Source organism: Clavelina lepadiformis, chromosome 5 (genome assembly GCF_947623445.1).
Source record: "Clavelina lepadiformis chromosome 5, kaClaLepa1.1, whole genome shotgun sequence".
Classification (NCBI taxonomy): domain Eukaryota; kingdom Metazoa; phylum Chordata; class Ascidiacea; order Aplousobranchia; family Clavelinidae; genus Clavelina; species Clavelina lepadiformis.
The window spans coordinates 2,882,169-2,908,183 of record NC_135244.1 but is presented as its reverse complement, the minus strand read 5'-3'; the positions used below and the strand labels follow the sequence as shown (position 1 = coordinate 2,908,183).

Genomic DNA, 26,015 nt, shown 5'->3' with positions numbered 1-26,015 from the left:
CCCTACAATTTCATTGCCAAATGTAATACTTTATGTTATCATTTCAAATTATATCATATTTTTAAATGATAATATCATGTGAAATATTATGACAAGTTAGAATAAGTCAGGAAAGCAAAAGTTTTGTTACCGTTATTCCGGATCTTTTTGGCATGTGTAATTTAAACCATCAATTCCATTTAATTCTTTTCACAACCACTGAACTGTGAAAATTTTGAGACAAAAATAGTTACCCTTCTTTGCTTCTTGCTTCTACAGGTGAAATAAAACTAAACTTCTGTATTTAATATCACACAAAACATTGACAATTTTATGTTGTAATTACCACTGGTGAAATCTAAAGTCTACCTAGACACCTGCAAGTTTGCACAGTTATTAATTACGATATCACAGACTAAGCTCTGTCATGTTTACTAAAGCAAAGTTCGTACAGCGACGTGGCAACTTAAAGACAGGAAGCATGTGACGTGTTTTTTATATATAATAAAAACTTTCTGCCAAGCATGCATCTGCGTGATATATAAACTGAAGAATTAATTGACAATTTAAAGCAAAATATGAAAAGAACTTTGTCTGAATTTTAATAAATATACATTTAGCACAATATGTGAGTTTGTAAAAGCACAAAAAACTTGTTTTTCAGTTATCGTCGGCACACGTTTATACCTAAAAAAATTACATCACGATACTTCCTTTTTTAAATAAATCCTTTAGATTGATTGAAAATACTAACTCAAGAACAATGCCACAGCAAAATTTAAATAATTTTACAAACTTCAGGCAAAACAATTACGTTCAGAACGTCAATGCAAAACGATGACATGCATAATAGCCTTAACGTACATAAAATAAAAGTGGAAAAGCATTGTGCAGCTATTATGTAATAACAAGTCATCTGATGATTTAAAGTAGCAACCAATGATATCAGCGTACCAACAGCGATAGCAAAAAGAAAACACATCTAGCCGTTCATATCTGCCCATAATCCTTTATCATGATGCAATCACATCCAGATTATTATCATAGAAACAGTATGGGAAGACGATGATGACTGGAAATTATCAATTGTTTCATTCCGTATCCAAGGTTTTAATGTTCTATGAGTAAATGAAACAAGTTCTACTAAACATAATCTGAACATGAATGGTTCACAATACGCCATCAGTTTTGGCTGATGCACAAATTATTAAAAGTAAAACAACTACAAACAAAAGCAACAACATGTAAAACATGTTTGGATATCCCAGCAGGTTATCTTAACTCAAGCAAAATTAAAATATTCACAAAAACCAATAACAAAAAATCTGCGTCAAATTTCATGTACAACTTCTAAGTTTATAGAAAACATACAAACATGACAATATGGAAAAAGCTCAAAATTTTGAAAATGAGTTATTTTTTTGCGAAATGTTACAAATAATGGGAGTTATTTTTTTCAGTCTGTCGTTATCAATTTACTGATTTAATGACTCATACGTACGTGATGATAAAAGTTACAAAGTTAATCACACAAGTCATCTGGATAGAAATAGCAGGAAATAACAACGAATGCTCAACGTATGTGCAGTTTTATGACAGAGACTCAATATTTGAACAGTTACAAATTATGTTTGAGCTTATAAGCTACAAAAACCAACATACAAAAAAAATGATGTAACAGTATGTACAAGGGAAATACCAATTCACTGCAGTTAAACAGCAATCAATGTGCATCATCTTTCCATTCCGCATATTGCATCAATAGAGTGATCGTGCCCATTATTACTCATACTCGGTTTCATTATTCAGGGCCTTTGCAATGGTGGCACTGTTGCTCATTTTACGAAAGTAGATCTTCTTTCTAAGGGTGGCGATTGGCATCGGCATCTGCTTGAAAGGTTTTGACGACATCTCGTGATTCACTTTGACCAAAATACTCAGGAGATCTTCTTTTTCGTGATATTTCTCCAAATTCTTGATGAGAGTTTCAATGTACCAACTACCCTCTTGCTTGTCTCTGTACGATAAATAGCCCGGGACAGTGGAATGGCCAATCAAAAAGTCAGCTTCAACTGGGGTGGCGATGACAGTATGAGCCGAATCTGATTCAATTGCTTCTGTTTCAATGTCTATGTCATCTTCACAGGCAGGGGCCGGCGTAAAATAGTGGCCACTCATGCGATTGTCACCCTGGCATGCTTGAAAAAAAAACATCTTGGGCTTGTCCAGAAGAGATGGGGTTGATTGCGGCCTAAAGCATTTATGAATCCAGGTGCAATGCACTGGGAAGCCATCTATGCCATAGACACTCCCTTCCAAGCCATGTGACATGACAAACACCACTAGACAGTCGTAGTCAATGTAGCTCTTTCGCGCATACTCTCTCACTATTTTTTTGAGGTTCCTTGAATCGAGGTTCGATTCAACGTCTACCTCAAATCCAAAGCTCTCAAACAATTCCTGGATTCGCTCGACATCTTTTCTGCTTCCACTTCTGTCTTTCAGTCCGACATTGGGCACTGGCAATGAATTCCCGCGCAGATTCATCCTCCTTTCCGCCTCATGCTGATCAAACGCGTCCTCGAAACAGTAATTGTTGATGATAAGACAAAGGCCTACAGGGCGACGGTCCATCAGATAGCTTTCCAAACCTTCAAAATTATCACTGGTGCATTCCACTGAGCTGTCACCACCGTCGGCGCAACAAACACTGATGCCGTGATCCTCGATTGATGTTTCATTCTTTGGCATGTCAGCATTGGTGGGGTGGTAACCACAACTGTCGACATCATATAACTCGGATGAAATTTCAACGCTTGGAGACTGTCGGCTATCGTCAGGGACTATCTGCATCTCTTCGAATGAACGCATAATATTAACGGCTGGCTCAGACATTTCTACAGGCTGTGCCCGTGGCGCTGGCAGCTTATTGCTACCAGGCTGCAATGTCTTCGCATCAGTTTGATCATCCAGCCAGTCGTCACAAGGCACTTGACAGCTGGGATTAAGATTAGGATCACAGGGCTGATATGCTCGATTGCTGGGATAAGGAAGACCAGTCTGGTATGCTTGGCTGTTGAGATTAGAATTTGGACCACGGGGCTGGTATGCCGTGAAAGGATGATAAGCATTGGCACATTGTTCATCCTCGTAAGTTGTTTGCCATGTTTTAGCAGAAGATTCAATATTGGAGAAAGCTCGATTGCTGACTTCAACAAACAGCTTTCCATCAGGTTGATAATCAGCGTTCTTCAACGCAAAGCCAGTTAAGTTACTACTTGCTTGAAACTGCTGCTGATCATAATTATGAATGCCATGGTTGTACACTGCTGGTTGCATTGATAGGTAGGAGGTACTAGGACCTTGTACGTAGTCCGAGCGAAATTGAGGAAGACTTTGCGAATGACCCATACCACCAAAAGGGAGTGGTTTGCTCGTGGAAAGGGATGATGAGCTCTGGTGCCTTTTCGGAAGCGTGATGGTGGTGTCTCCCTGGCTCAGTCGTTGGAAGATCTGATAAGGAGTTTGGTTGTCAAGATGACGAAGATTTTGAAGCATAAAATCCAAGTCACCATCAGACATATAATCTTCTTCCTCTAAACAAATTAGCAGTGACATGATGTCAGAGGAGCGCTGATAGTTGCGAGCGCTCAGTTTGTTTCTGCAGAGATTCTTTAAAGTGTAAAAATCTGATTTTGTCAGCTCTTCAATCAAATGAAAGCAAGCCACCCTGAACGGCGTAAAGTTTTGGTTGTTCTGTGACATGAGGTAATTTTCTTCGTAGTCACGACGATTTTTAACACCAGGAAGCTTTTTCAAAAGGTCATGCCGATTGATTCGGTACAATACTTCAGCTAAGAAGCTCATATCGACGTGATTAATCCAGCCTTTTGTTTCAAAGTAACCGAAGAAATCAATAGCAGTTTTCAGGTTCATTCCACGTGGGATAGCATCCATGCAGAGGTACTGCATCATCTGAATGTTCTCATCGGTCAAACCTTCAGCAAGCTTTTGAATCAAAAAGCGGAAACTCATGTCTTGATCCATCGTGTTACGCGGACCGCTTTAACACTTCCTTCCGAAACAAAAGCGCATTCACAAAATAGTGGAGTCTAACACTTTAAGCCATGACAGATTAAAAGTTGTCTTACACTCTACAAATAAGAAAATATTCAAGCACCTGCAGTCAGGAAAAACTGATTGGTTTGAGTTCAAAGCCAATAGTTATAAATATATCTACATTTAGAAAGAGGTGAAGTTTACTGGACCACTTAGAAACTTGTAATAGTTGTATATTTGTGTGAATCCACACAACAAAGTAGTACAACGGTGCGAAATTAAAGGCTTTTATCCTGAAAATGATGAACTAAACCGGTTTTAACCGGTCATTTCGTACAAAGGGTGGAGGTTTTACTTCTGTTTATTTCATATTTTAAAGTTTTCTTATTTTATTATTACTAAATTATCTCTCAATCATTTTCCAGAAAACCATTTGCGCCATGGAGTATAAAAAAGTTTTTGAGATGTAACGGTTTATAACATAACCCATTAACAATTTTTTCTCCACCAGCTGAGTACACGTTGAAGTGAAACGATCATGGTTTTCTTGTGTATTGACAACTATTGGAACTACGATTGGAAAGATAAACGCTATAAAAACTGAAAATAGTCCATAACACCGATACTTCTACAAAAGTTTACAATTTTCTGAGAAGTAGGGTATACAACAACTTGAAAGATAACTATCATAATGAAACTATAGAAATGTATGACACGCAACCGCTAAATCAAGAGTGAAAATAAATGCTACCAATATATAACTTTTGAGCAAAAAAATCAAATGAAGTCCGTTATAAATACAAAGTTTCATTGCACAATGATAATATAATCCAAACATATTTTAAAATAAAAATTTTGTAATTGTAATAATTTTATAATAAAAAATTTTTGCTACGAACTGTCAGAGAAAGTGCAAATCTAAAAAATGGAAGTTTGGCTGGTTATATTATCTTGGCTAGGCTAGTTTGGATTGGAATTTTGAGTGAAAGGATAGAAAAGAGGTCGGGTTTCAAAACATTTAACTTATATAACTGTGCAAAATTTTTCAGTGACAATAAAATGATTACGACATCAGGTAGTTAAGTCAGCAACAACAAAAAGTAAGCTATAACCAAACCAGACTCTGATGTTAACAGCAGCACAAACAGGATTAACTACTCACTTATGATAACTTATGCCCTGTATCATAATTTATTATATACTAAAAAATGTCATGTAAATCATATTTCATTTTCTTTCAGTAATAGCAAACGTTTGAAACTAAATTACCAAACTAACATAATATTTTTCTGACTGTCAAAATCAAATATGAAATGATGAAAGGTTAAGTGGTGTGAGGACAAATGTACCTAGGGGAATACCCAGGGTGGGCAACATCTTTACATTAGTTAAGCACATGGACGACAGCATGTGGTAAACCAACTAAAACGATGTATTCCATGAATAGGTTCCAAAAAATTGCACAAACGACGGACCCATTTAACTAGCCTAATTATAGAATTAATGCATTAGGTTACTATAAATTAATTATAAGCTAATGGTAGCACACAAGGCTAAAGCAATTTCAAAGTAAACAACAACAACGGCATTTATCCAAACAATATCTATCTATAAGCTATTCTAGCCTATCAGGTTACATAAATAATTAATTTGGGCTAACATCTTATACTTGCTGGATTTGGTTGACGTGCAGTCTTAAGTTAACTGCAAGGCAGACTGCAGCGCAATAAATGCACACAGTTCACAGTGGCAATTAGGAATACTGTCACTTCATTCCAAGGCTGGTTTTGATTTTTAAATAGGAAAATGTTCAGTTAAACCGAGTTTAGTTTCCTAGCCTTGTTGCTGGCTTCGGCTCGGGATTTTCAAAGGGGAATGCCCAAACAAAATTCCAGTATGACGTCAAAGAGTCATATGACGTTACACCTGATTTCTATGACACCAACATCTAAATAATAGTGTAAATCAAGTTATGCTTGAAGTGTGGAACATTGCAAAGCTTTCTTATTTCACTAACCTTATGAAAATTATAGATTCATGGTAAGTATTAATCCGGTAACCGCATAAGAATAAACGCGTTCGCTCAAAGTCACAGAGCAGTTTATTAATGAAAAAACTTCTTTCGAACAGACCGATGAAGGCTGGCTTTTCATCAGACAACATATAAAAAAAATTTTCCATGGCGACTCTGATATTTACAAAAATGTCTCAACCTGTTGCCGTTTTCACTTTTCGTTTAATGTTTTTAACTCTTTTTTTCCCATTTAAATTTAAACATCTTTCTATGGCAGCTGCACTAAATATTATCTCACCAAAGAAGATACACGACAAAAACCAACCGAAGCAGGCATATTGCACACATTGGTGTATTTTATGCATTTACAAGATTTCATTCTCACTAAGCTATGCAAGATTGATAGGGTTACAGCAAATAAATTACGATCAACAACCAAACTGCCAGACGTACATAAGCCTCGGTCTGTTAGCAATTTTATTCAGAGTGGTACCGGTAATTGACATGTTTAGAGTATAAATCATATGTGGAATGGCCTTACTTAATTTTCAGTGCAACCAAGATTTAGCCTATGCGGGCAAAGAACAAATTTGCTAAATATATATAGAAACTGGACTTAAGAGCACAATGTTTTAAGTTATATAAAACTATACAAGATAAAGTTTCAATTGGCAAAACGGCGAAGGTTGTATCTATGTTAAAAGAGCCACCGTTGCACATATCTTTAGCGTTTTGCTCGTTAAAATGAACGAGCTTTTGACTTTCGGCTCGTACAGGCAAGGGGCTTGCAAGTCTCGCCTCAGTTAGTTCGTAGTTGGTAGTCTGTGATAAAAAATAAAGCATCAATATGGTGACTACATAACGAAATACAAATTCTCACCCTCAGATAATCTGAACTGATGATTATGAGGTTTAAAATTGTTTCAATTGTCGTTGTTAATGCTACTTCTAAGGTGGAAATTATTTTTGATAATTTTTGCAAATAATATGCTCAGAGAAAAAGCTTTATAAGACAAGAGTAGTATCTATTCGACAATGTCAGAAAAATTTTACCTCCGTTTTGAGTGATGTATCGTACCCATGGAAGTGCTTGATAACCGCTTTTCTCAATTATTTTTAAATATCTCACCTGTGAAAATGGATATTTTCAGTAAACACTAATTTTGTGTTTCGGCATTCCAGTTGTCTGAATCAGTCACTGCTTGATTTAAAGCTTATTTTTACTCTAGTTGAATGCTGTCGTCACCTGAATTCCGGAAGTGGTAAAATAGGGAATCTCGAACTTGACGTTTATCGGTGGCTTTCCTTCCAGCTCTTCGCTTTCAACACTCGGAAGCCCAAAGTGAGCTCGCATCAGATATTCCTTACCACCCTACAAGAATCATTTAAAACAAAAATTCTTACACCATTGATCATCAAAACATGTATGCATTAAAAACATACCCTACCATGATATGACATACTGTACCATGTCCATCATGCCGTGATATGTCACAGTTTGATTAAAGTTTAAGAAACTCAGCAAGTTATAACAAAAACAAGTTTATAACTGGAATGTGAAAGTGACTTCACAAAGAAAAACAACAAGTAGCATTACACACAAACAAACACACAAACAAACATACCGGAAAGGACTTGATGGTCCAGACAAGATTCCCAGTCTCAGGTACCCACTTCACACTGCCCACAGAGGTCTTAAACTTTGGTGAGTCGGCATCGTTTGGCACAGGGACTTGGATCTCGACGTTGTTTGCAGTGGATCGGCGTTTAAACTGACTTTTTGCCTGACAGTACACAATCGTGTTAGCACATAACAAACTCGACCAAAAATATGAAATGTTTATCTTTATGGAAAAGATACGCCTGTTTCAACGATAGCCAATAGGTACGTCACATGTATTTTACTACATATCCGGCTCATAAGCGTATAAAAAGTAGATCTCGTAAATGAGGTCTAAACTACCAACCTTCACCATGATCTCAACCCTGCTGTGTGAATGACGTTCTATGACAGATTCAATCCATATAAGAGGCTTCACCTAAAAATTTATTTCGGTTTAGTTTAGTCAGACTGAGTTAATGATAATATAATAGAAGTAACAGTAGTTAAACAATCCTGATGATTCTTCTGCTAAAATAATGGATTTTTAAGCTGGAGTCATAGTTTTACTTAATGTTATTATTATATTAGAAGACCACTAATTACAAAACAAAGCACATGCAATCTATAATAGTGACCATTTACTCACGTGAGTATTAAGTCTGTATGACATGAGTTCGAATTCACCGTCTGGCGGTATAAAAGATATTGTTCTATCGTTTTCAAACCGTGACAAGCGAACACACTGATGGAACTTCACATCTTCCATTTCAACCGCTTTGCTCTTTGTCCCTTTGAAGTGAGTAAAAAATCGACAGTGAAAAGATATATTTGCTCCTTCTGGGCAACTTAAACAAACGTAACACTTTGTAAAAACCTTAACAGCAAAGTTTTATTTGGTCTAGAAGGCAGAAGTACAATCAATTCACAATTAACATTTCTTATTATATTGAATAATTACTTGCACTATTTGTAAATTCTAATTTACTTAAATAGTGACTTTTTCCAATTTATCAAAATCAGAAAGTTTTAAATTTGACCTACTTCCAGTATTTTCAAAGAGGATTTTGTCATTTAGTCCCAGTCTTAGTTCAGGCATTCCAGACAGAAAAACTCTCATTTTTACACTTCCCACTATCTCTGATCTCAATACATTGCCGTTTGCACTCACCAGTAAGTTCACCGATTCAATAACATCCAAAAAGACCTTTAATAAAATGCAATGTCAATCTAATGAAGTAAAAGTGGAAACAGAGTTACTGAATAAGTTTAAAAGCACTAAGCAGGGCGAGGAAAGTGCAGCCTTCAGGCCACATTAAACCTTTTCAATGAGTTTGTTACAACTTTTCAACCATCTGCTCGCTTACAAATATACTTGTTTTCTGCAACAAACCCGTAGAAAAATTTACCCAATTTCAAAATACATTGTTAGATATAAAATCTCAATTTGATATTTTTCACAATCTTTCTAATGAATAAATGTATATTATAAATTTATAAAAATTATGTCGATTCGGAGCATATATGTCAATATAATATAATAGATAAAATTATGGAATTTAATTTTCCTTCATCGCCAACTCTCACCTCATTTTTCCTGTATTTCAAACCTTCCGAGCGCCAGGACACCGCATTTGTCACAGTGGATGGAGGTCTCACTTGAATTTCCAGTTTATGACTTTCTTGTGTTATATATCTTCAAGGAAATTATTGTCAATAACAAAACATGACAAGAATACAGCTGATGGAAGAAGTAGTAGCGTGAAAAACTCAATAGAAAAATAAAAGCAACGGCCAAGTAAGGTAACTTCTATTTGTTGACACGAGAATTCAAAAGTTGAGTTAACTTAACCAGGCGCAAACTTTTTTGTACAAGAGGAAAAATTACTGTGTTATGACAACTTGTACCACACATACGAAAAAAAACTTACTCTTGTAAAATTTTAGGATCACTAAACTGAGGATAACCAAAGTCCATGACTTCATCAAATAATTCATAAACAATCACAAAATTATCCTTTATGCTCTCTTCCTCCAATTCTTTGAAGTAATGCGAGAAAATCTAAGTTAAAAATTTGTAAAAAATTAAATTATTTACATGAGACTTAGGTAACATTTAACAATTTCATACACTTCTAAAGTTACATTATCTCAATCAGCATATATATGACATATGGCACTATAACCAGATGAAATATAAGCTAGATATTACAATTGCTCCTCAATTAAGAGTAATTATAAGCAAGACAGCACCGAATTGAAAACGAATTCAAATATTGCACATGAATGAATTAAAACAATTTCGGCAATCTTATGAACTCAAGTCAAGCAAACAGATTTTCCAAATCCTTCATAAAAACACCAGGAGCAAAACGTTCAAGTTTTTAGATCAATGATAAAGACAAAAAAGTGGTTGAAAGAAAATCAGGTAATTTGGTGCAAAAAAATAAAACAGATTGATTTCTTTCACTCATCGACAAGGTGACAAGTTTGAGCATCTTTCAATTGCTCAAAGGTACTTTGATTGAGGAAAATGAGCAAAGTCCATTAATTTTAATTTGCAAGAATATCAAAATTTTTTATTCATATTTTCATGAATCTGAATCTTTTTCAATTTCTCACATCCCTAATTACAAGAATGAAATTATTTCCAAGAAAATAACCAACAAATATTACCTGACACAACTTATGCATGAATGAAGTGATCATCATTACATTAGAATTTTTATTAGTAATGGCAACCATATACAAGTTGCTGAAACGAATGAAGACATAAGTTACATCTCCATATTGTAATATTGGATTCATCGTACCTTCCTGCAAATAACATACCACACATAATTAACAACAACGGAATGAAATAGCCCTAGTTTAGCTTGAATGAATTGAACATGATTAATTCAAAGGCTAAGAACAACATTTCACCTCCTCTTGCTCCATAATCAACTTTGGAAAAGAGTCAATTGCATTCATTGGAATATCCCCGCGATAATTACGTGATATGAGGACCTTTTGAAAAACACATTTTTTCTGAATGCAACCATAAAACTGATGTAGTTTTTAAACATTTAGCTTATGTAAATTAAAATTGAGCGGGTTTAAAAATAAATGAGCTAGATTTCCATTTTGGAGGGTACAATTCACTAAGATTGAAGGCATGCCATCAAATAGAAGTTTGCTAACTTTCTAATCAGGGATACAAGGGTGTTGTACACTGCTCAAAAAATCATCCATGTAACAGTTAAACAAATCATTAAAAAAACATTATTATGTTAACATGAAGCACAACAACACAAATTTGCAATTGTCAAGCAACTTCTGTTGCTCTATGAAATCAGAATGCTTATGACTGCAAAAAAAAACTGTCCTAAAATTGAAATGCTTTTAAATTTAACTTAAGAAAAAGAACCGTATAAAAGCGTATATATTAAAACTAAATTACCTTTCCCTTCAGATCAAGGATATATAAAGCAGATGCAACCATTGTATTTGGCTTGTGGGTTACAAACGCCAAGATTTGATTGAACAAGACTGTGAACACGCCTAAAGCACAGTTAACTTGGCCTATAGCCTAGACTACTGACTAGCCTTGTGAAAACTGATAACAGTTGGTATAGGCTTTCGTCGAAGTGAGTAAATTAGGATACGCTGGTTACCGGTACCGGTAACTACAGAAATCTGAAAAATTCACATCATACAGTCATAGTGGAAATTAAATTCTGAGACACCCTGCAGTGTTTCCATCAAAAAATTAATTGTTTTTTTGCAATATTGCCAATGTTCATCAAATAAAACACTTAAAAGACTTAACACTTTTCATCACAACTTAAAAGGTATTTTACAGGAATGTATAACGGTTGAAAAAACCTATCAAAAAGATTTTTTTTTAAATTAATAAGACAAATATCATACAACTAATTTCAGTAACAAGTTAAGCCACAGTTAAAAAGAAATAAAACATTTTAAAATTTGATTATTATGTTGATTGTCAAGTTAAACTTGAATAATTGTATATAATAAATAGAGTTCAAATACATAAAAAAATATATATATGCAACTGAATCTTAAATATCCTTTCATTGCAAGAATAATCATAAGGTGTTATACTGAAAATTTTGTACATATTTTTTATAACCTTATGTTTAATTTAAACTTAAGATTATTTAGTGTTAAGTGGTTTTAAAAAAAGGAAACTTTTGAATTTTCTTCGCAAATAGTTATAGCCACCCGCTTCGTCAAGGATTAGCTCATAGGAAAGGGAAAAAAGATTGCACGGATTACCCATTCGTATGGGCTAAAAAGAATATTTCCATCTCTTAAAATAATTATTGGAAGGCTAATCGTGTTGGTATGAGTAATCCAACCGAGCGATAGGTCGAATAAGTAATCCAGTCGAACTGCTGTGGCTGGTCATCGTACGGTACGATTGGATGGCTTAGGCTACTGTTAGGCTACTGTTGAAGACTACTGAGATCTATACCGGTATGTATGGATAAGGTTTGTATAGTGATTGATGCACGTTGGAATGCCTTGCACAAACTATAAACGGATCTCACTAAAAATCTGAAAAGGCTGAAATGAACAAAATAGCCTAGTTTTCGATTTCAGTTCTTTCATGCGTTTGGTGTGTCTGGCATTAACGCTGCTTAATTGGTCCTGTTTCGTAGACAAGATATAGGTTATCTACCTCGGGCTTCTAGGCACTGGAATAGCTGCATGCTTACTTACTGAATGTAGAATCCAAGCAAGTTCTAAAGACTGCTTAATTGTTGCACAGTGCAATGCACAATGGTGTTTTGAACTGGCAATCCAGCCAACGATAGACCGGTACTCTAGTAGCCAAAAGTCACTTTTTCGGGTTTGCAGTGGTCATGCAATGTATTAAATTGAATTGTGGTAATTGCATGGTGCTTTTATTCAGCATCAGGTTGAAATAGTTTTGCCTTCAAGCTGGTCTGATTGCATCAATTATATACACGTGGCATACCACTGCTGTGGCATAAGGTCAAAGCGTTTCACAGCAATCAACATGATTTTCTTTATTTGGTGGCTAGGATAGAAGTATAACTTCATATGTCATTTTAGTTCGCTTCCATTAACCTTTGTGGTAATCTTTAATTGCTCCAGCCCCACTTATCTGGCTAGCTCTCAAGCAAGTTTGGAATGATACACATATGTTTTTAATTGCTTGAATTTAGGTATGTTTATCAGAAGCACTGAACTGGAGCAAGCATTGGTAATACCCCAAGGGCATAACAATGATAGTGCTACTGGGTAGTGAACACTGCCTAATTGCCAGCTCTAACCATTCGGCTACAAAGCTGGCTACTACTCAACATTGCTGCTTTCTTACATAACGAGCTTGCAGAGTACAGTGATCTTGTGTGATTGTCAGAGAACTTCGAAATCCTGAGTGGAGTGAATGAGCAACTTAACATTGTAGTATTCCAAAAAGGAAATCCATCTGATATGCAGATCATAAGCAAAAGGCAATCATTTAATTTGTCTTGACTTTCAACAAACGAAGGTTTCAATCGTTCTCAAAGAGTGCTATTTGTCGATTATATGCATTCATGAGTTTGCAGATTATTACAAATTAAAAATGATAATAAACGGCCTCTAGAAAATAAATGTCTTGTGTAAAAATATCCCTGTTTTACCATCAGCCTGCTTCCTCTGAGCAAGATGTTATTTGGCAACACAAACTAGATGTTTGAAACAAGACAACACAAACTAAAGGCACACAAGGCAACACAAACTAAACAACCATCTCCAGATAGCAGGCAATTAAGTCCCCCACGCCATCCTTAGCAGTGTAGAGCCAGTGAGCAATGGGTATCTTGATTTTATTTATCCGGCTTGCTTTTTTGCTGAGGCAAATAGTTTCGGGAGGAGCAATCAGAGTGGCTCCGTTTCATAATGTGCAAGGTAAGGAGTGACTCTATCGCACTGAAGCCCAGCAGGTTCAATGCTCACAAAAACAGAAAAATTGTCATGCTGTGGGGTCCTATAGGTCTACATCCAGTCACAGGACGCTGTTTACTATAACAGTGTAGATTTGGTGCCCAATGCCCATTAGTCATTTTTTGACCAAAGATTTAAATTTTCTGCAAGGTGTCACAAGGTGAGCTGTTGATGTTAGCTTTAAGCTCACGTTTTGCTACCTTGGTGTTAGGGTAAATGGATGCTAACACTCATTGGTAGCTTTATTCTCCAATTTTGGATATATGCATTGGCCAAGGGTCAGCTCACTGTTTCCCAATTTTTGGCCGAGTACCCGATCTCTTGGTGGGTCGTTATTTAAGTTCACTCACCACTTGGCTCAACTGTGATGGGTAATTAATAATAATTATTTATCTCAATTCATTAAGAACAATTAGTCTATTGGCAAAGATGCTGTCATTATCACAGTCATGTGTCATGAGGCAAGGTCCATATCTGCCGGGGACTCGCTCAGCATACATAACTTGCTCTGTTGACATTGTTTGCGCTTACTCAGTCATGTGAGTCACAGCAAGAATGCTGATATACTTCAAGACCTTCTATGGTAAACAAGCCACTAAGCGATACTGTGTAGTTCGTACCGCACTACACATCAGGGATGTTTTCAAACGTACCCAAAAAGGACAGGCATCAACGCAGACATTTGGGAAGTGCTTGTTGATATGCAGATCATGCTGTTAGTAGTGGCATCAAGTGAGATTAGGAGAAAATAATTTAAAGAGAGACAACAAAACATAGTGACCAACCAGCAGTCAGAGTAAGTCAGAGCACACGCTGTGGCAAAAACTGCTGTCCGAGAATTTTTCTGCTGATCGATGTAAGATGCTGCGCTTAGCGAAATTGATTACTTTTGAATGTGCTTCATTGCTTTTTAACTTAAGACAAAATAAGGTTTTGTTAGATTATGCAGAGTTTTTTTGATGGTAATAATTATTGTCAACAGTAGAATATTTTGATTTGATTTCGTATTTTAAATTCTTAAATTAAAACTATTTAAATTTTTTAATTTGTTTGGAATGCAACATTATCCACCACCAAACATTGTTTGCCAGCTGAAATCTTCTGTTTGATGCACATTGTGAATGACTGAAACTTGGCTATTTTGGGAGAAACTTTACTTGGAAGTAAATACATAATGCATGAAGTTGTTTAATTTGGAAACGTTTTTTCATGTGTACCCCTTTACTGACCTTTGTTGTTGTTGTACCAACTTTACCCTAGTTTGGGACCATGAAATTCTGAAGCCTGTCTTGACTTTTTTATCATCTGTTTTACATATTCTTCAAATTATTTCAAAATATACCACTACCTCCGACTAAAAAGTGTCAGTAAGATTTGTTCTACCTTTCCAAGAGAATGTTTAGAGTTATTACTGAAATGTGTACTTTGGCTCTAGTGCTCTTGATTTGAATCTTAGTCCATGCGAAAGCAACCATCTCAAGTGGCTGCCATCAAAATTACGACAAATAAAAGGTTGTTGTTGTCTAAACGATTGCTTTTCTGCGAGGATTGAAAACAGCACTTCATTTTGGTGTAACGTTTTCAAAATAAAACTCAATTTCTTCCTGAAGCCACCTACTTTGTATGCTTTTCAGACCAAACATTTCAATTAAGAAAGTTACGATTAGCAAAGTTTTTGAAGGGCACCGGTTACTACAATATATATGATATAATGGATTTTAGTTAAAACATCCTCTTAAAAGTGCTTGTAAACAACTTGCCACCTCTTAAAAGCCATCCACTTTGAACAGTAATGTTGGCAATTTATTCTCAACTGCATTCAAGAATGGCCTATTTAAACAAAAATCTGGTCAAAGAAGTTGTGCAGATAAATGGCTATTTACTCCGAAAAACAATCGCTTATTACAAACAAATATCAAGTATATTGATTTGGAACATTTGTCATTTCATGTCACAGCTACTATCGCTTATATTTTTACATTTTTATAGCATCAATGCCCATAACTTTGTTTTGCTGAGACAGACAATGACCTCACAGATTAAGTGTTTAATTCACATCAAAGTATGTGCATATAAGCTATTAGCCTAAAGAACATTGTGATATTGTAATACTATAGTGCTGTAGGAAAAGACTTACGTGTACCATATACATAAAAGGGTTGGCCAAACTTCTTGATAATCTTTAAAGCCTTTATGATTTGAAAAGGAGTTGCAGTTGAAATATGGCGCTTACTGTTGATTACCAAGCACCAAGAAAATCATATCTGTGCACAGTAAATTTTTGACATCTGTAAGACTTTAGTGTTGAGCGTTTGCTTTTATTGCAACATGTGCCCTAAGTTATATTATTTATTAGGATGACTATCTTTATGAGTGTATGTTCTATTCTTAATTCATATTGAGTGGTGATTACTTCTTACAAAACTATCCATTTTTATCCAAACAGTTTAGTTTATTGCATGTTTTAATTTTTGTAAAATTGTTAAAATTTTGTTGTACTATTTGCTCTTTTCTGAGTAACATGGCAAGCACTAGAAGATCTCGGTTAGTTCTTCATGTATAATAGCTAACTTATATGTATATATCTGTTGTATGTTTAATTCGATCTTTGGTCATAAATAAGTAATTGTTAGTATGGCATTTTTTTCATGTCACTCTGTTTATTTGCATACAAGTCACTAAAAGTGTTAATAAAACGCTATTCTAAATTGCCGTCCAGATGGACGTAAGATATTTCGTGTAGATACAGACAACCTGTATTTTCAATTTAAAAAAAAAAATTTTTGTGTCTCACTTATTAATAATTTGATTTGCATTGTTCAGTAAGGACATTTCACAAAGCCAACGGGATATGCTTATATCTTTGTGGGAAACAAAAGGTATGAGAACTGCAAAGTCAGAGCACCTCAATGAAGCAACCATTAATACTGGTTTAAGTAAAAACCAAATCAAGGTTGAAAGATGCCATTACGTACTTTAAGTTTGTCAGTTGTAACAGTTGTCTTCTCCAAAATAATCTTGTTGGCTGACAAAAAGCTTCGTTCCTTGTCCGGGACAACTCTCCAACTTAAAGTAGTTATTGCATGTTTATTGCATGATCTTACAAAATGATTAAAGTTTGTCCCTTTCTCAGATCTCTTGTATGATGGTATGTTAAACTGCCACTACTAAATACTTTTGACGCTTGTTTACTAGCGTTTTGCCAACTGCTGTGTTTTAGCGCTGGATTTACAATTACAATGCATCAATAAGGCCAAGGGTTCAAAAAGTTAAACCTTTTCGAAAACGAAGATTCACAGGCTACAATCTATTTTGTTCTTCCATTAAGAAACAGAATATTGGTATTTTTAATACAGTTGCATGATTTCTTCCCAAATTTTCAAGGGAGAAGCTTCTAGACAGCATCACATGTGTTTCCTTTAAGATATGTACAAGGTCTGATATTCTGGCTGGTTTGCTTGATCGCTTGCTTCATTGAGTCATTAGCATTATGTCGTTAAATGCACAAATGTAGTTCTCACTGAAAATAATTTTCATTGTTTTTCACCTGATAAATTGCATTCATTGATTTCATGCTTACTGTGTTCGTTACTAAATTTGCATGTCGTAATTTTTTTTTTCTCGGTTTGATTGTGAAACTTGTGTCACAGTGTTAGTTCGATTAGTGAAGAGCATGATAGACTTGAAGTGCATGCTATTTGTGACCTCACATGATACGTGTGTAATGAATTTCCAAAAATGTGTTTACTGTTATGTTGGTTATTAGAAAGCCTTAGATATCGAAGATGTTAACATTGATTGACGCTGTTAAATCTTGAGAGGTGTAAGCTTCTACTCAACTTCAAAATTTACATAAATGAAGGTTTCACTATGTTAACAGCTGAACAATGAAAGTACTAGTTTAGACAAGTTATCAAAGTGTTTTGCATGAAGTAAGGTCTTGCCTGTTTTCAGTGTTTCTTACTTTCAATTTATGTTCATTTTTTTATAAAGCTTTCAAATGTCCTGTACTAATTTTTAATTGCTGTTTTTCAAGATTTCAAACTCTGGGGTAGCAGGTGGAGAGAACTTCCGAAGCAAACGAAACAAGTTTGGAAAGAGAAAGCAAAGACCTTCAATTCTGAAAGTTCCATGCCACCAAATGAAATGGATGGAAATATGAAAAAAAAAACTTAGACAAAATGCCATTGCTCGAATAATTCAAGCTGTATGTTGCTGTTCATATTATACTATGGTGTAACCGTGCTGTACACGAAACAAAGGTAACTTGTTCCTGTTTTAGTGTGGTGAACTTGAGGAAATTGGTGTGGCCGTTGGTGGAATGGCATTTGTTAACGATACATTCAATGCATTCGGAAGCAGGGATGTAAGGCCATATTTCTTGGAGCCAAGTGTTGAAAGTGGCTTTATTGAGATATTACATTGCGGAAAAGGTAATTTTATGTAATTTACTGTGATATTTCTAAACATTTGCAAGAACATGATTAACTACAGTTACATTTACTGCAAGCATATATTAAAAGGAACTTTTATAGCACTTATTTTTTAACTTTAATTCATTGAAGATTTTTTTTGCATATGAACCTGAATGATATTAGTGTCATTATGAATCATGTTAATCATAAAGTATGAAAAAATTTTCATTAGAAGTAACGTATGCTATATATTTGTATACAGCTTGCAGTACTTCAAGACAAAAAAACACCGAATTGCAAATGAAAGTTCGAAAAATTTTTAATAAGAAATATTGTAAGTCTTTTTATGCCAACAAATTGTCTTTCTTTAGCCCAGGCATGCACAACATACGGCCCACGAAATATTCCGTGATTTCGGTTACAGTTACATAATCAACGAATCCGATGCTTTACCGCCGATAAGCGTTAAAAACAACTACATACTGTAGTGCGAGAGGCAACCGTCTCTTGACAGTAACCATCTTCTCAATAATATCTCTTATTCGACGGTTAATCGGTCACATTATATAAAGTAGGCTACACGTTAGTTACAACAATGTTAGCACGCGGCCCGCGAAAATTTTTTTTCCCTAAAACGGCCCGTGTACTGTTTTGAGTTGTGCATGCCTGCTTTAGCCTAACGGTGTGAAATAAAAAATTTTATTATTAGTGTTGCGTATTTTTCCAAGCAATAGAATGTAATACAATAGAATTGATGCTAATTGTTTCATCTTAATTATATTAAGTTGTGTTTGTGCATGCCTTGGTATCTTTGCTCTGGTGCTTTACAGGTGAGACAACGCACAAATCCAATGGACGTATGCCGTATGCTAAAATTAACGAGTTCAGCATCACTGGAATGCCTTGTGGAATCCCCTTTCGAAATCCCGGCAGTTATGGTCCAGTCGATTGCCAGAAAATTATAGATGAGCAAGAAAATATTATAATTATGAAAAGGGGGTAAGTGATGGGATTTCTGTAATCTTTGCATGCATAAAAGGATTACATTGCAAATTTTACGCTGTGCGCTTTCTGTTATACTTGTTGCTCTTTATAGTAATTTGGAGCTGGCAGAAAACAATTTAGTTCTTTTGGTGACAACGGAAAAATGTGAAAATGAGGAACATTTGCACTTTGCTGAACCAACACATAGAACAGTAGATTGGTAATTTGTTCGTGATTCAGTGTTATATGTATAACGAGTAAAAATTCCCGTATTTTACGGACCATAAGGCGCACTTTAAATCCTTTTTTCTCCTCATAGATTGATCGTGCGCCTTATAAGCCGGTGCGCCTAATGTATGGATCATAATGCGTATGCGCATGCTCACAACGTATTCTAATGAGCTTTATACGGTAACACATGTGCCTTATAGCCATATGCCCTTATAGTCCGATACGCCTTATGTATGAACAAAAAACTAATCAAAGCAATTTATTGACAATGCGCCTTATAGTCCGATGCGCCTTATGGTCCGTAAAATACAGTACATCATTTGCCAGTTTCGTTTTGGTAATGTTTGTTATTTTTACATTGCCGTACAACGGTGCAATGATTTCTTCTGACCAACCTATTGTGCTAATATACTGCACAGTATATAATTATATCACACACGTATTGGTGAGCGGATAGTTACTTTTCGCTAATTTTCCTTATTTGTACAGTTAGATTTGTAGTGTGCCTCTTTCATAGTCTTTTATTATCAGGAAGATAACCTATTGTGTTATTTGTGTATGGCTATCACTTGATCACTTGACTGATTGAATTTTATTTTAACCACATATAATGATTTTGTGCAATAAAGGCACCTTAAGGACGCTAATGGGGGTCTATTAATTATACAAGTGCACAACCAGATGACGTCACAATTCGAGTAGGTAGGTCTAGCACCGTGGTTCCCAACGCATGGGTCGCGACCCAAAGTTGGGTCGCCAGGTTATTGTTTTGGGTCGCTTGCTTTTTAGGCATATTGTATCTTGAGCGAAAAATTACAATAAAAAAATTGAAAACTTGAAGAGATCACAAAACTTGAAAATATAAACTCCAAGACATGAAGCATTTTATGTCGTGAAATGAGAAAGCTGTTCTGCGTGACGCTTGAGTAATTTCGCATCAGTTGCATTTTGTGGTACAAAGAGCTCCCGCAGTGAAAAAGTTTTAAGCGCGTCGTGTGAACTTATTTCATGCAATCCGCAAATGATCCAAACTGTGTGAATAAGCCTGTTGAATTTTTTAAGAGCAAGTTGAAATCGATTCAAGATCAAAAAAGTAGTGATAAAACAACCGTTGCTGTTTACTCTTCGTATGTTGCGGCCTATCAAATTGCTAAGCAGAAAAACTACAGATGGTGAGAAGTTGATAATGCCAGTTATGAAAGAAGTAGTAAAAATAATGATTGGTGAGAGAGAAAGTGAAGAGTTAAATGAAATTTCTTCATCCTTTTATTCCATTCAATTGGGTGAATCTGCCGACATTGAATGTTTGCCCCAACTTTCCGTCTTTATCAGCTTTATCAACAATGAAGCTGTATGAATGAAGATATGCTATTTTGCAAACCACTAAAACTGCACACCAAAGGTAAAGATATTTTTCAATTGTTGGATTATTTCTTTACGGAGTATTCCATTCCTTGGGATAAATGTGCTGTCATTTGCACCGATGGCGCAGCAGCTTGTACTGGCATCAAGTCTGGTGTGGTAAAACGAATCAAAGACAAAGCCTCAAATGTTTTGTGGACTCATTGCTTTCTCCACAGAAAGGCCGTTGCTGCAAAAAATATGTCTTGGGAGCCGCACGAAGTGTTGAATAATGTTGTGCAGTGTGTAAACTTCATCAAAGCAAGGCCACTAAATCAGCGTTTGTTTTCCTTTTTGTGCACTGACACGGATTCGGATTATCAAGCTCTGCTGCTGCACACGGAAGTGCGATGGTTGTCACGAGGTCGTGTCTTAAAGCGAGTTTGTGGTTTCCGGGAGGAGATTGCTATCTTCCTGAAGCAACACAACTATGTAGGATTAGCCGAGAAGTTTTTGGGAAGAAAATTTCAACGCAAAAGTTGCTTACCTTGCCGACATACTGTATTTGACTGAATGAATTCTCGAAATTTATCTTTGCAAGGAAATTGTTTTACGGTGATTGATCACGCCGCCAAAGTTTCTGCTTACAACAAAAAACTCGTACTCTGGAAAAGTTTTGTCACTAGAAATGAGTACGATATGTTTCCTGAGCTAACGCAATATATTTGTGGCAAGGAAGTTGATATCAAGCAAACTATAATTGGACACTTGGAACAACTTGCCCAAAAGTTTGTGCACTACTATGGTGAATCTCCAACACCTAATAGCCAAAATGATTTGATAATTGATCCATTTGCAGGAAAGGACCTGTCTCAACTTCCCATCCATGTAGCAGAACAGTTTATGGACATGACGACAGAAGCAGCAAATCGTATTCTTTTTGCGTCCTTCAAAGACAAATAACCCAAATATTCTGCTTCCATGCACAAAGTGTATCCCATAGTTTCAAAATTTGTGATTCAAAAACTGATTCAATTACAACAACTTGGCTTTGTGAAACTGGATTTAGCGCCATGTGTGCATTGAAAACTAAACAGCGAAACCGTCTGAAAGTTGAAGCCGATTTGCGGCTATGCTAAAGTAAAATAAGCCTCGATTTCAAAAACTCACTCACAGCAAGCGAGCACAGTTATCTCATTGGTGTGATATATGAATTGATAAACATATTATTTTCAGAAAAAGTTGCTGCTTTTGAAGTGCTGTGTATTTGCAACGCAATCTTGTGTAACTTTTAAAATCATACGACAATTTACTTGGGTCGCAAGATTTTATAAATCTGAATTTTTTTTAAAAATGGGTCGCCTTAAAAACGTGTTGGGAACCACTGGTCTAGCATATAAGGCATCCTGTGGTTGTATACTTGTATACTAGGCCTAGACCCGCTAATGGTTCTTAAGAAAACGATCAAACTTTATATTTACTACTAAATTTCAAATTTGATCATTTTCATTGTTAGGTACCGCCACACGGGATAGGCGCATACCGTTAGGCGGTGCCGCCTATGGCATCGACGGCTATAGGTCTGCATACCTTACTACCAAAAATCCCAAAAACTAGAAAGTTTGCAGATAAAGCGTGAGGTGGCGTTTTGTTGCTACAGACTTGGGGCCTTTTCGAGTTTTGAAGCCAGACTACCAGCTATTGATGTTTGTAGATTTTTATGATATGATGTTGTGTGTGTTACTCTGATTATTATCGTAAATTATGAAATAGTGCCTTGGTCCTTTATTAACAGAATATAGTCAGGACCAAGGCAATACAAGCTTCGACAAGATTAACGCAGTGACAACTGTGGCAGTTGCCATCGGCTCCGAGCAAATTAATATCATTTTTAATTCAAGTAAAAAATTGTTTTATTGTATTAACTCCTTTATAAAATAATTTATTTACAAAGCTTTTTTTTAATTTGGGGAATTTATAGAGAACTTTTGCAAGTAGACACTATAGCTAAACTATAGTGTTTGTCAATTTTTCAAAACAAGTTAAATCGCTACTTAGAAGTAAACAATTTCAAGGCCTGCAGACAATTTATCACAGGCTCTCCATTTGGTTACTCTGGCCCTATACTTGGTTACTACGCTACACATAAAGTTGATCAGTTTCTGCTAGTCTTCAACTGGTCAAGGTCAACTTGAATTTATGTAATTGACAAGCAAACATATGCCGAAGCACGGGCATAGCTTGATGTGGAGAGACGTCTCCTAAGAACGTCTGTGTGATCCTAGTCTATAAACCAACTGATACGAAATACAAACTTTGAAAAATAAAAAACATATAAACGTGGTGCCTTGCCGCTTTCTAGTGGACAAGATAACGAACGCTACAAATTACACAGAGGTTAAATTCAGTTTAATAATACTAAAACACTTATAGGCCTATACTACAGTGCTGGGATAATGTAAACTCGAGTCACATTAGGCTATGTTTATTTTACAGCAAAAATTTAAACATTAGACAGCCAAAACAAATATTTTTATAGTAGTAGTAATATAGTTTTTATAGTAGCCTAATAGTTATAGTAGGCCTAACGGCACAAGCCCACGGGCCACGACAGTGCAAGATTATAAAAATTACATATGAAATTCATCGGAAGGAAATTAGGGTTAAAATTGGTCTAATCTATAAGCAATAAAGGCATCGATAGCAGCTAGAAAACACAACTTTTCTACCAAGCTGAAACATATGTTCTTCACATAAAAACTGTGTGTAACTATATGACCTGTAGGTTATAGTTTCAAGGTTTGTATAGATATAAAAAGTTAATTTTTTACAATATTCTTACAAATTAAACTCTACAGGCTATAGCTTTTTTATTCAAAATGGTATGTTGTCTGGAAATACAGTAGCCTACATTAGTGTGCCCCAATGGAACGAATGCGCTCACCAATGAGTCTATTTATCATCAAGAGTTCTTTAATTAACCAAGGAAAATTGAAATAATTCAAAAGACAACAACAAGCAAACATATCGACGCCAAGCTGCACAAAAACACGAAAATTGCACACACAGTCTCAATGAAAAGGCTGAACTACGTGACAAGTAAAGGTTAAGCATACATAGTTTCTAGACTAGTATTCTTAATTATTAACAGTCGAACTGTCGCTTTTAGGCTGCTGAAAATGTGTTTGTGCAACACGTATTGTTAGGACAAATGTAAAAAGTTTTAAAACAACAAATGTTTAAACCTAGGCTTCAACGCATAACAAGCTGCAATCTAAGCTTTTCTCGAACCAGCAAAATGTACAAAAGAGCGTCATCATTCGTTGTCCGAGCCTTCAGATAGGATAGGTTCAAAGAATAGATCTTCTTCTTTTGGCCTCTTCCATTCAGTTTTCTGAAGTATGAAGAGGATGAAACAAACAAATATAACGACGACAATACCGAGCACGTTGCCGAACACTGCTCCGCCGGGAAGTTGCGAATAGCTTTTGGGTTTTTTTCTAAAAGACGACATAACATGGTTGTTAATTCTCTTTCAACAATAAGTAGGCCATAGGCATAGGTCTATTGAATGCCAGTTGACCATAAACATTTGTGTTTTGTTAATTAGCTTATACGCATTCGCATTCACAATTACTTAAATTTGATTAACTCAAGTTTAAAAGATTGAAAGATCGGCAACTTCAAAGCGATGTAAAAAGACATAGATTATGTGAGGATATAAAAAATAATAATCGATATACGGATGAAAAAAATTAATTTGAAAACCATAAGCACGGCAAGGCTATCCACGAGAAACGATATAGCCTACCAAACGAAACATCAGGTTGGAACCAAAACCAAACAACACGTCATGTAATCAGGTTGGAGTAATTAAAAATTTATTGAAATAATTTAAACACTACAGTGAACTGCTACTTGAGAGCGAAAAATTCAAAACCGACTTACGCGTAAACGAAAAAAAGCTTCTCATTTATCCCAGAAATTGTGCTGATCGCAGCTAAAACCAGGATAGCACCTCCGAAGAATTGATGAAGAGAAAGATAAGTGCTCTTTATATCTGAGTTGGCTTCGGGAAAAAGGAAGATCAAAAACCCAAGAACAAACTATAAAAACATTTAAACCGACCAGAAAAGCAAACCGGAAAGAGTTGTTATAAATTATTAAGTTATAGAGTGTTGTGTTCTATAGCCTTAGATACCTGAGCACAAAACATCGAAATTGTTGCGATCCCGCACCAACTGTGCAAGCTGTACAAGTTTGAAATATGGCTGTCGTTATGAAAAGTAAATACAGCAACAAGACCTAAAAAAGTTAATAAAACGTTAAGTTTAAAATCACAGGAAAGAACATAAAAATGCAGTTGACAAAACAGCACAAGACCACAACAGTGCATACCTACTATCATGGCTATCAATGCAAAGCATAACAAGCCAGCGTGGATCAACTTGACTTTGAGCTTTTCGCAATTGCGTAAGACTCTGTAGACCAGGGTGGCTAAACAAACAAATGAATTTGCCAGCGTTCGCTTTCATGCAAGTGTTTTGAGGAAACAACACGAGTTGCTTCTTGAAAACGGTGAATAATAACGGTGATACGATTAGTTAGTTAGTGGCACATAACGTAAACATATATTTGGCATCGTCAATATTGAAATTATCACTAGAGTACCTTCTGCGTATAAGAAAATCATTCCTAAAATCATGCATAGCGGATGCACGTTGAACTCTTGTAACCCTCCGTTCCACGCAAAACCACCGAGATAAGCTTTCAACCACACAATCACCATTGCCAGCATTACAATGCCAATCACCTATAAAAATCAATGGACTAAAACTTTGTAATGCTGTACATTACGTAACAATAAATCCATTTGAGAGCATAATTCTTATCGAATATCTTACAAATTAGAGGAACTAGACCAAAAGTATTTAATCATTTTTACTAAAATTTCTTGTAAAACCTGAGATATGGCAACTATCCATGGAAATCCGCGAAGGTCGCTATCTTCCAAAAAGTTGTTGCCAGGCATTTTGGAAAGGTTTTAGCAAAGAATATAACTCGATACAGAATGTATAAAAGCAATTCAGGCTGAAAAGTTGTCTGTGAATAGGCAAGTAGTTTTTTATAAAAGACTCTAATTGAAATTCCTTAAATATTTAACTAACAATTTTGGGAGGGCCGTCGAGCAAGCCTGAAAATCAGAAAAACTCGGAACAAACATCAGTGAGTTATCATTATGACGTTATAATCCAACGCATAATTGGAACCGTTTTTGATGTGCAAATTCTTTATTACAAAGTCACAAAAGCCGATCAGAGCATAAACGCGCTTTTAACAAACGTTGTTAGGCAAATCTTTCAAAAACAAATTAGTCGTTTGGTGAAAAAGAAGACCAGCTATAATCTTAGTCACCAACGCAAAATCT

General features: G+C 35.6%; 4 protein-coding genes across 9 annotated transcripts; 1 reads left to right on the top strand and 3 right to left on the bottom strand.

Annotated features, from left to right (window-relative positions):
- Nucleotides 1–356: 356 nt before the first annotated feature.
- LOC143458822 (uncharacterized) lies at nt 357–4,335 on the bottom strand. Its single transcript, XM_076955699.1, has one exon. The coding sequence runs from the start codon at nt 4,024–4,026 to the stop codon at nt 1,762–1,764; it is 2,265 nt and encodes a 754-aa protein (XP_076811814.1). The 5' UTR covers nt 4,027–4,335; the 3' UTR covers nt 357–1,761.
- Nucleotides 4,336–6,386: 2,051 nt separating this feature from the next.
- Nucleotides 6,387–11,358, bottom strand: LOC143460760 (AP-1 complex subunit mu-1-like). Its single transcript, XM_076958378.1, has 12 exons — nt 11,095–11,358; nt 10,578–10,661; nt 10,329–10,469; nt 9,584–9,714; nt 9,240–9,348; nt 8,697–8,859; nt 8,302–8,444; nt 8,020–8,091; nt 7,678–7,836; nt 7,299–7,424; nt 7,106–7,181; nt 6,387–6,874 (listed from the first exon to the last, which is right to left on the bottom strand). Exons 1-12 carry the CDS (start codon nt 11,134–11,136, stop codon nt 6,852–6,854), a joined length of 1,269 nt encoding a protein of 422 aa, XP_076814493.1. The 5' UTR covers nt 11,137–11,358; the 3' UTR covers nt 6,387–6,851.
- Nucleotides 11,359–11,910: 552 nt separating this feature from the next.
- LOC143458908 (uncharacterized) lies at nt 11,911–19,893 on the top strand. Of its 6 annotated transcripts, none has more exons than XR_013117725.1 (7): nt 11,911–12,134; nt 12,851–16,569; nt 17,653–17,823; nt 17,899–18,049; nt 18,294–18,365; nt 18,862–19,030; nt 19,128–19,893. XR_013117725.1 is itself a non-coding variant. In XM_076955814.1 (6 exons), the coding sequence occupies exons 3-6, from the start codon at nt 17,938–17,940 to the stop codon at nt 19,237–19,239; spliced, it is 465 nt and encodes a 154-aa protein (XP_076811929.1). In that variant the 5' UTR covers nt 11,976–12,134; nt 12,851–17,823; nt 17,899–17,937; the 3' UTR covers nt 19,240–19,893. The 6 variants fall into 6 exon arrangements, 1 of the variants encoding a protein (XP_076811929.1); XR_013117723.1 differs by having other exon boundaries at nt 11,912–12,134; nt 12,851–16,160; nt 16,440–17,823; XR_013117726.1 differs by having other exon boundaries at nt 11,969–12,134; nt 16,440–16,569.
- Nucleotides 19,894–22,821: 2,928 nt separating this feature from the next.
- On the bottom strand, nt 22,822–25,689 carry LOC143458907 (transmembrane ascorbate-dependent reductase CYB561-like). The gene is made up of 6 exons (XM_076955813.1): nt 25,551–25,689; nt 25,259–25,400; nt 24,986–25,084; nt 24,789–24,892; nt 24,536–24,693; nt 22,822–24,087 (listed from the first exon to the last, which is right to left on the bottom strand). The coding sequence occupies exons 1-6, from the start codon at nt 25,617–25,619 to the stop codon at nt 23,904–23,906; spliced, it is 756 nt and encodes a 251-aa protein (XP_076811928.1). The 5' UTR covers nt 25,620–25,689; the 3' UTR covers nt 22,822–23,903.
- Nucleotides 25,690–26,015: the final 326 nt, after the last annotated feature.

What these genes read in the sequence shown, in the direction of transcription:
- LOC143458822 (XM_076955699.1), bottom strand. Translation starts at nt 4,026, where the DNA reads ATGGATCAAGACATGAGTTTCCGCTTTTTGATTCAAAAGCTTGCTGAA.
- LOC143460760 (XM_076958378.1), bottom strand. Translation starts at nt 11,136, where the DNA reads ATGGTTGCATCTGCTTTATATATCCTTGATCTGAAGGGAAAG. An exon ending in TGAAATACAGGAAAAATGAG is followed by an intron (nt 8,860 to 9,239) that starts GTGAGAGTTGGC and finishes ATTTTATTAAAG; the next exon opens with GTCTTTTTGGATGTTATTGA. An exon ending in TTACCACTTCCGGAATTCAG is followed by an intron (nt 7,182 to 7,298) that starts GTGACGACAGCA and finishes CCATTTTCACAG; the next exon opens with GTGAGATATTTAAAAATAAT.
- LOC143458908 (XM_076955814.1), top strand. Translation starts at nt 17,938, where the DNA reads ATGGCATTTGTTAACGATACATTCAATGCATTCGGAAGCAGGGATGTA. An exon ending in GATATTACATTGCGGAAAAG is followed by an intron (nt 18,050 to 18,293) that starts GTAATTTTATGT and finishes ATTTGTATACAG; the next exon opens with CTTGCAGTACTTCAAGACAA. An exon ending in ATTATAATTATGAAAAGGGG is followed by an intron (nt 19,031 to 19,127) that starts GTAAGTGATGGG and finishes TGCTCTTTATAG; the next exon opens with TAATTTGGAGCTGGCAGAAA.
- LOC143458907 (XM_076955813.1), bottom strand. Translation starts at nt 25,619, where the DNA reads ATGCCTGGCAACAACTTTTTGGAAGATAGCGACCTTCGCGGATTTCCA. An exon ending in GATTTTCTTATACGCAGAAG is followed by an intron (nt 25,085 to 25,258) that starts GTACTCTAGTGA and finishes TTGTTTGTTTAG; the next exon opens with CCACCCTGGTCTACAGAGTC. An exon ending in ATTGATAGCCATGATAGTAG is followed by an intron (nt 24,893 to 24,985) that starts GTATGCACTGTT and finishes TAACTTTTTTAG; the next exon opens with GTCTTGTTGCTGTATTTACT.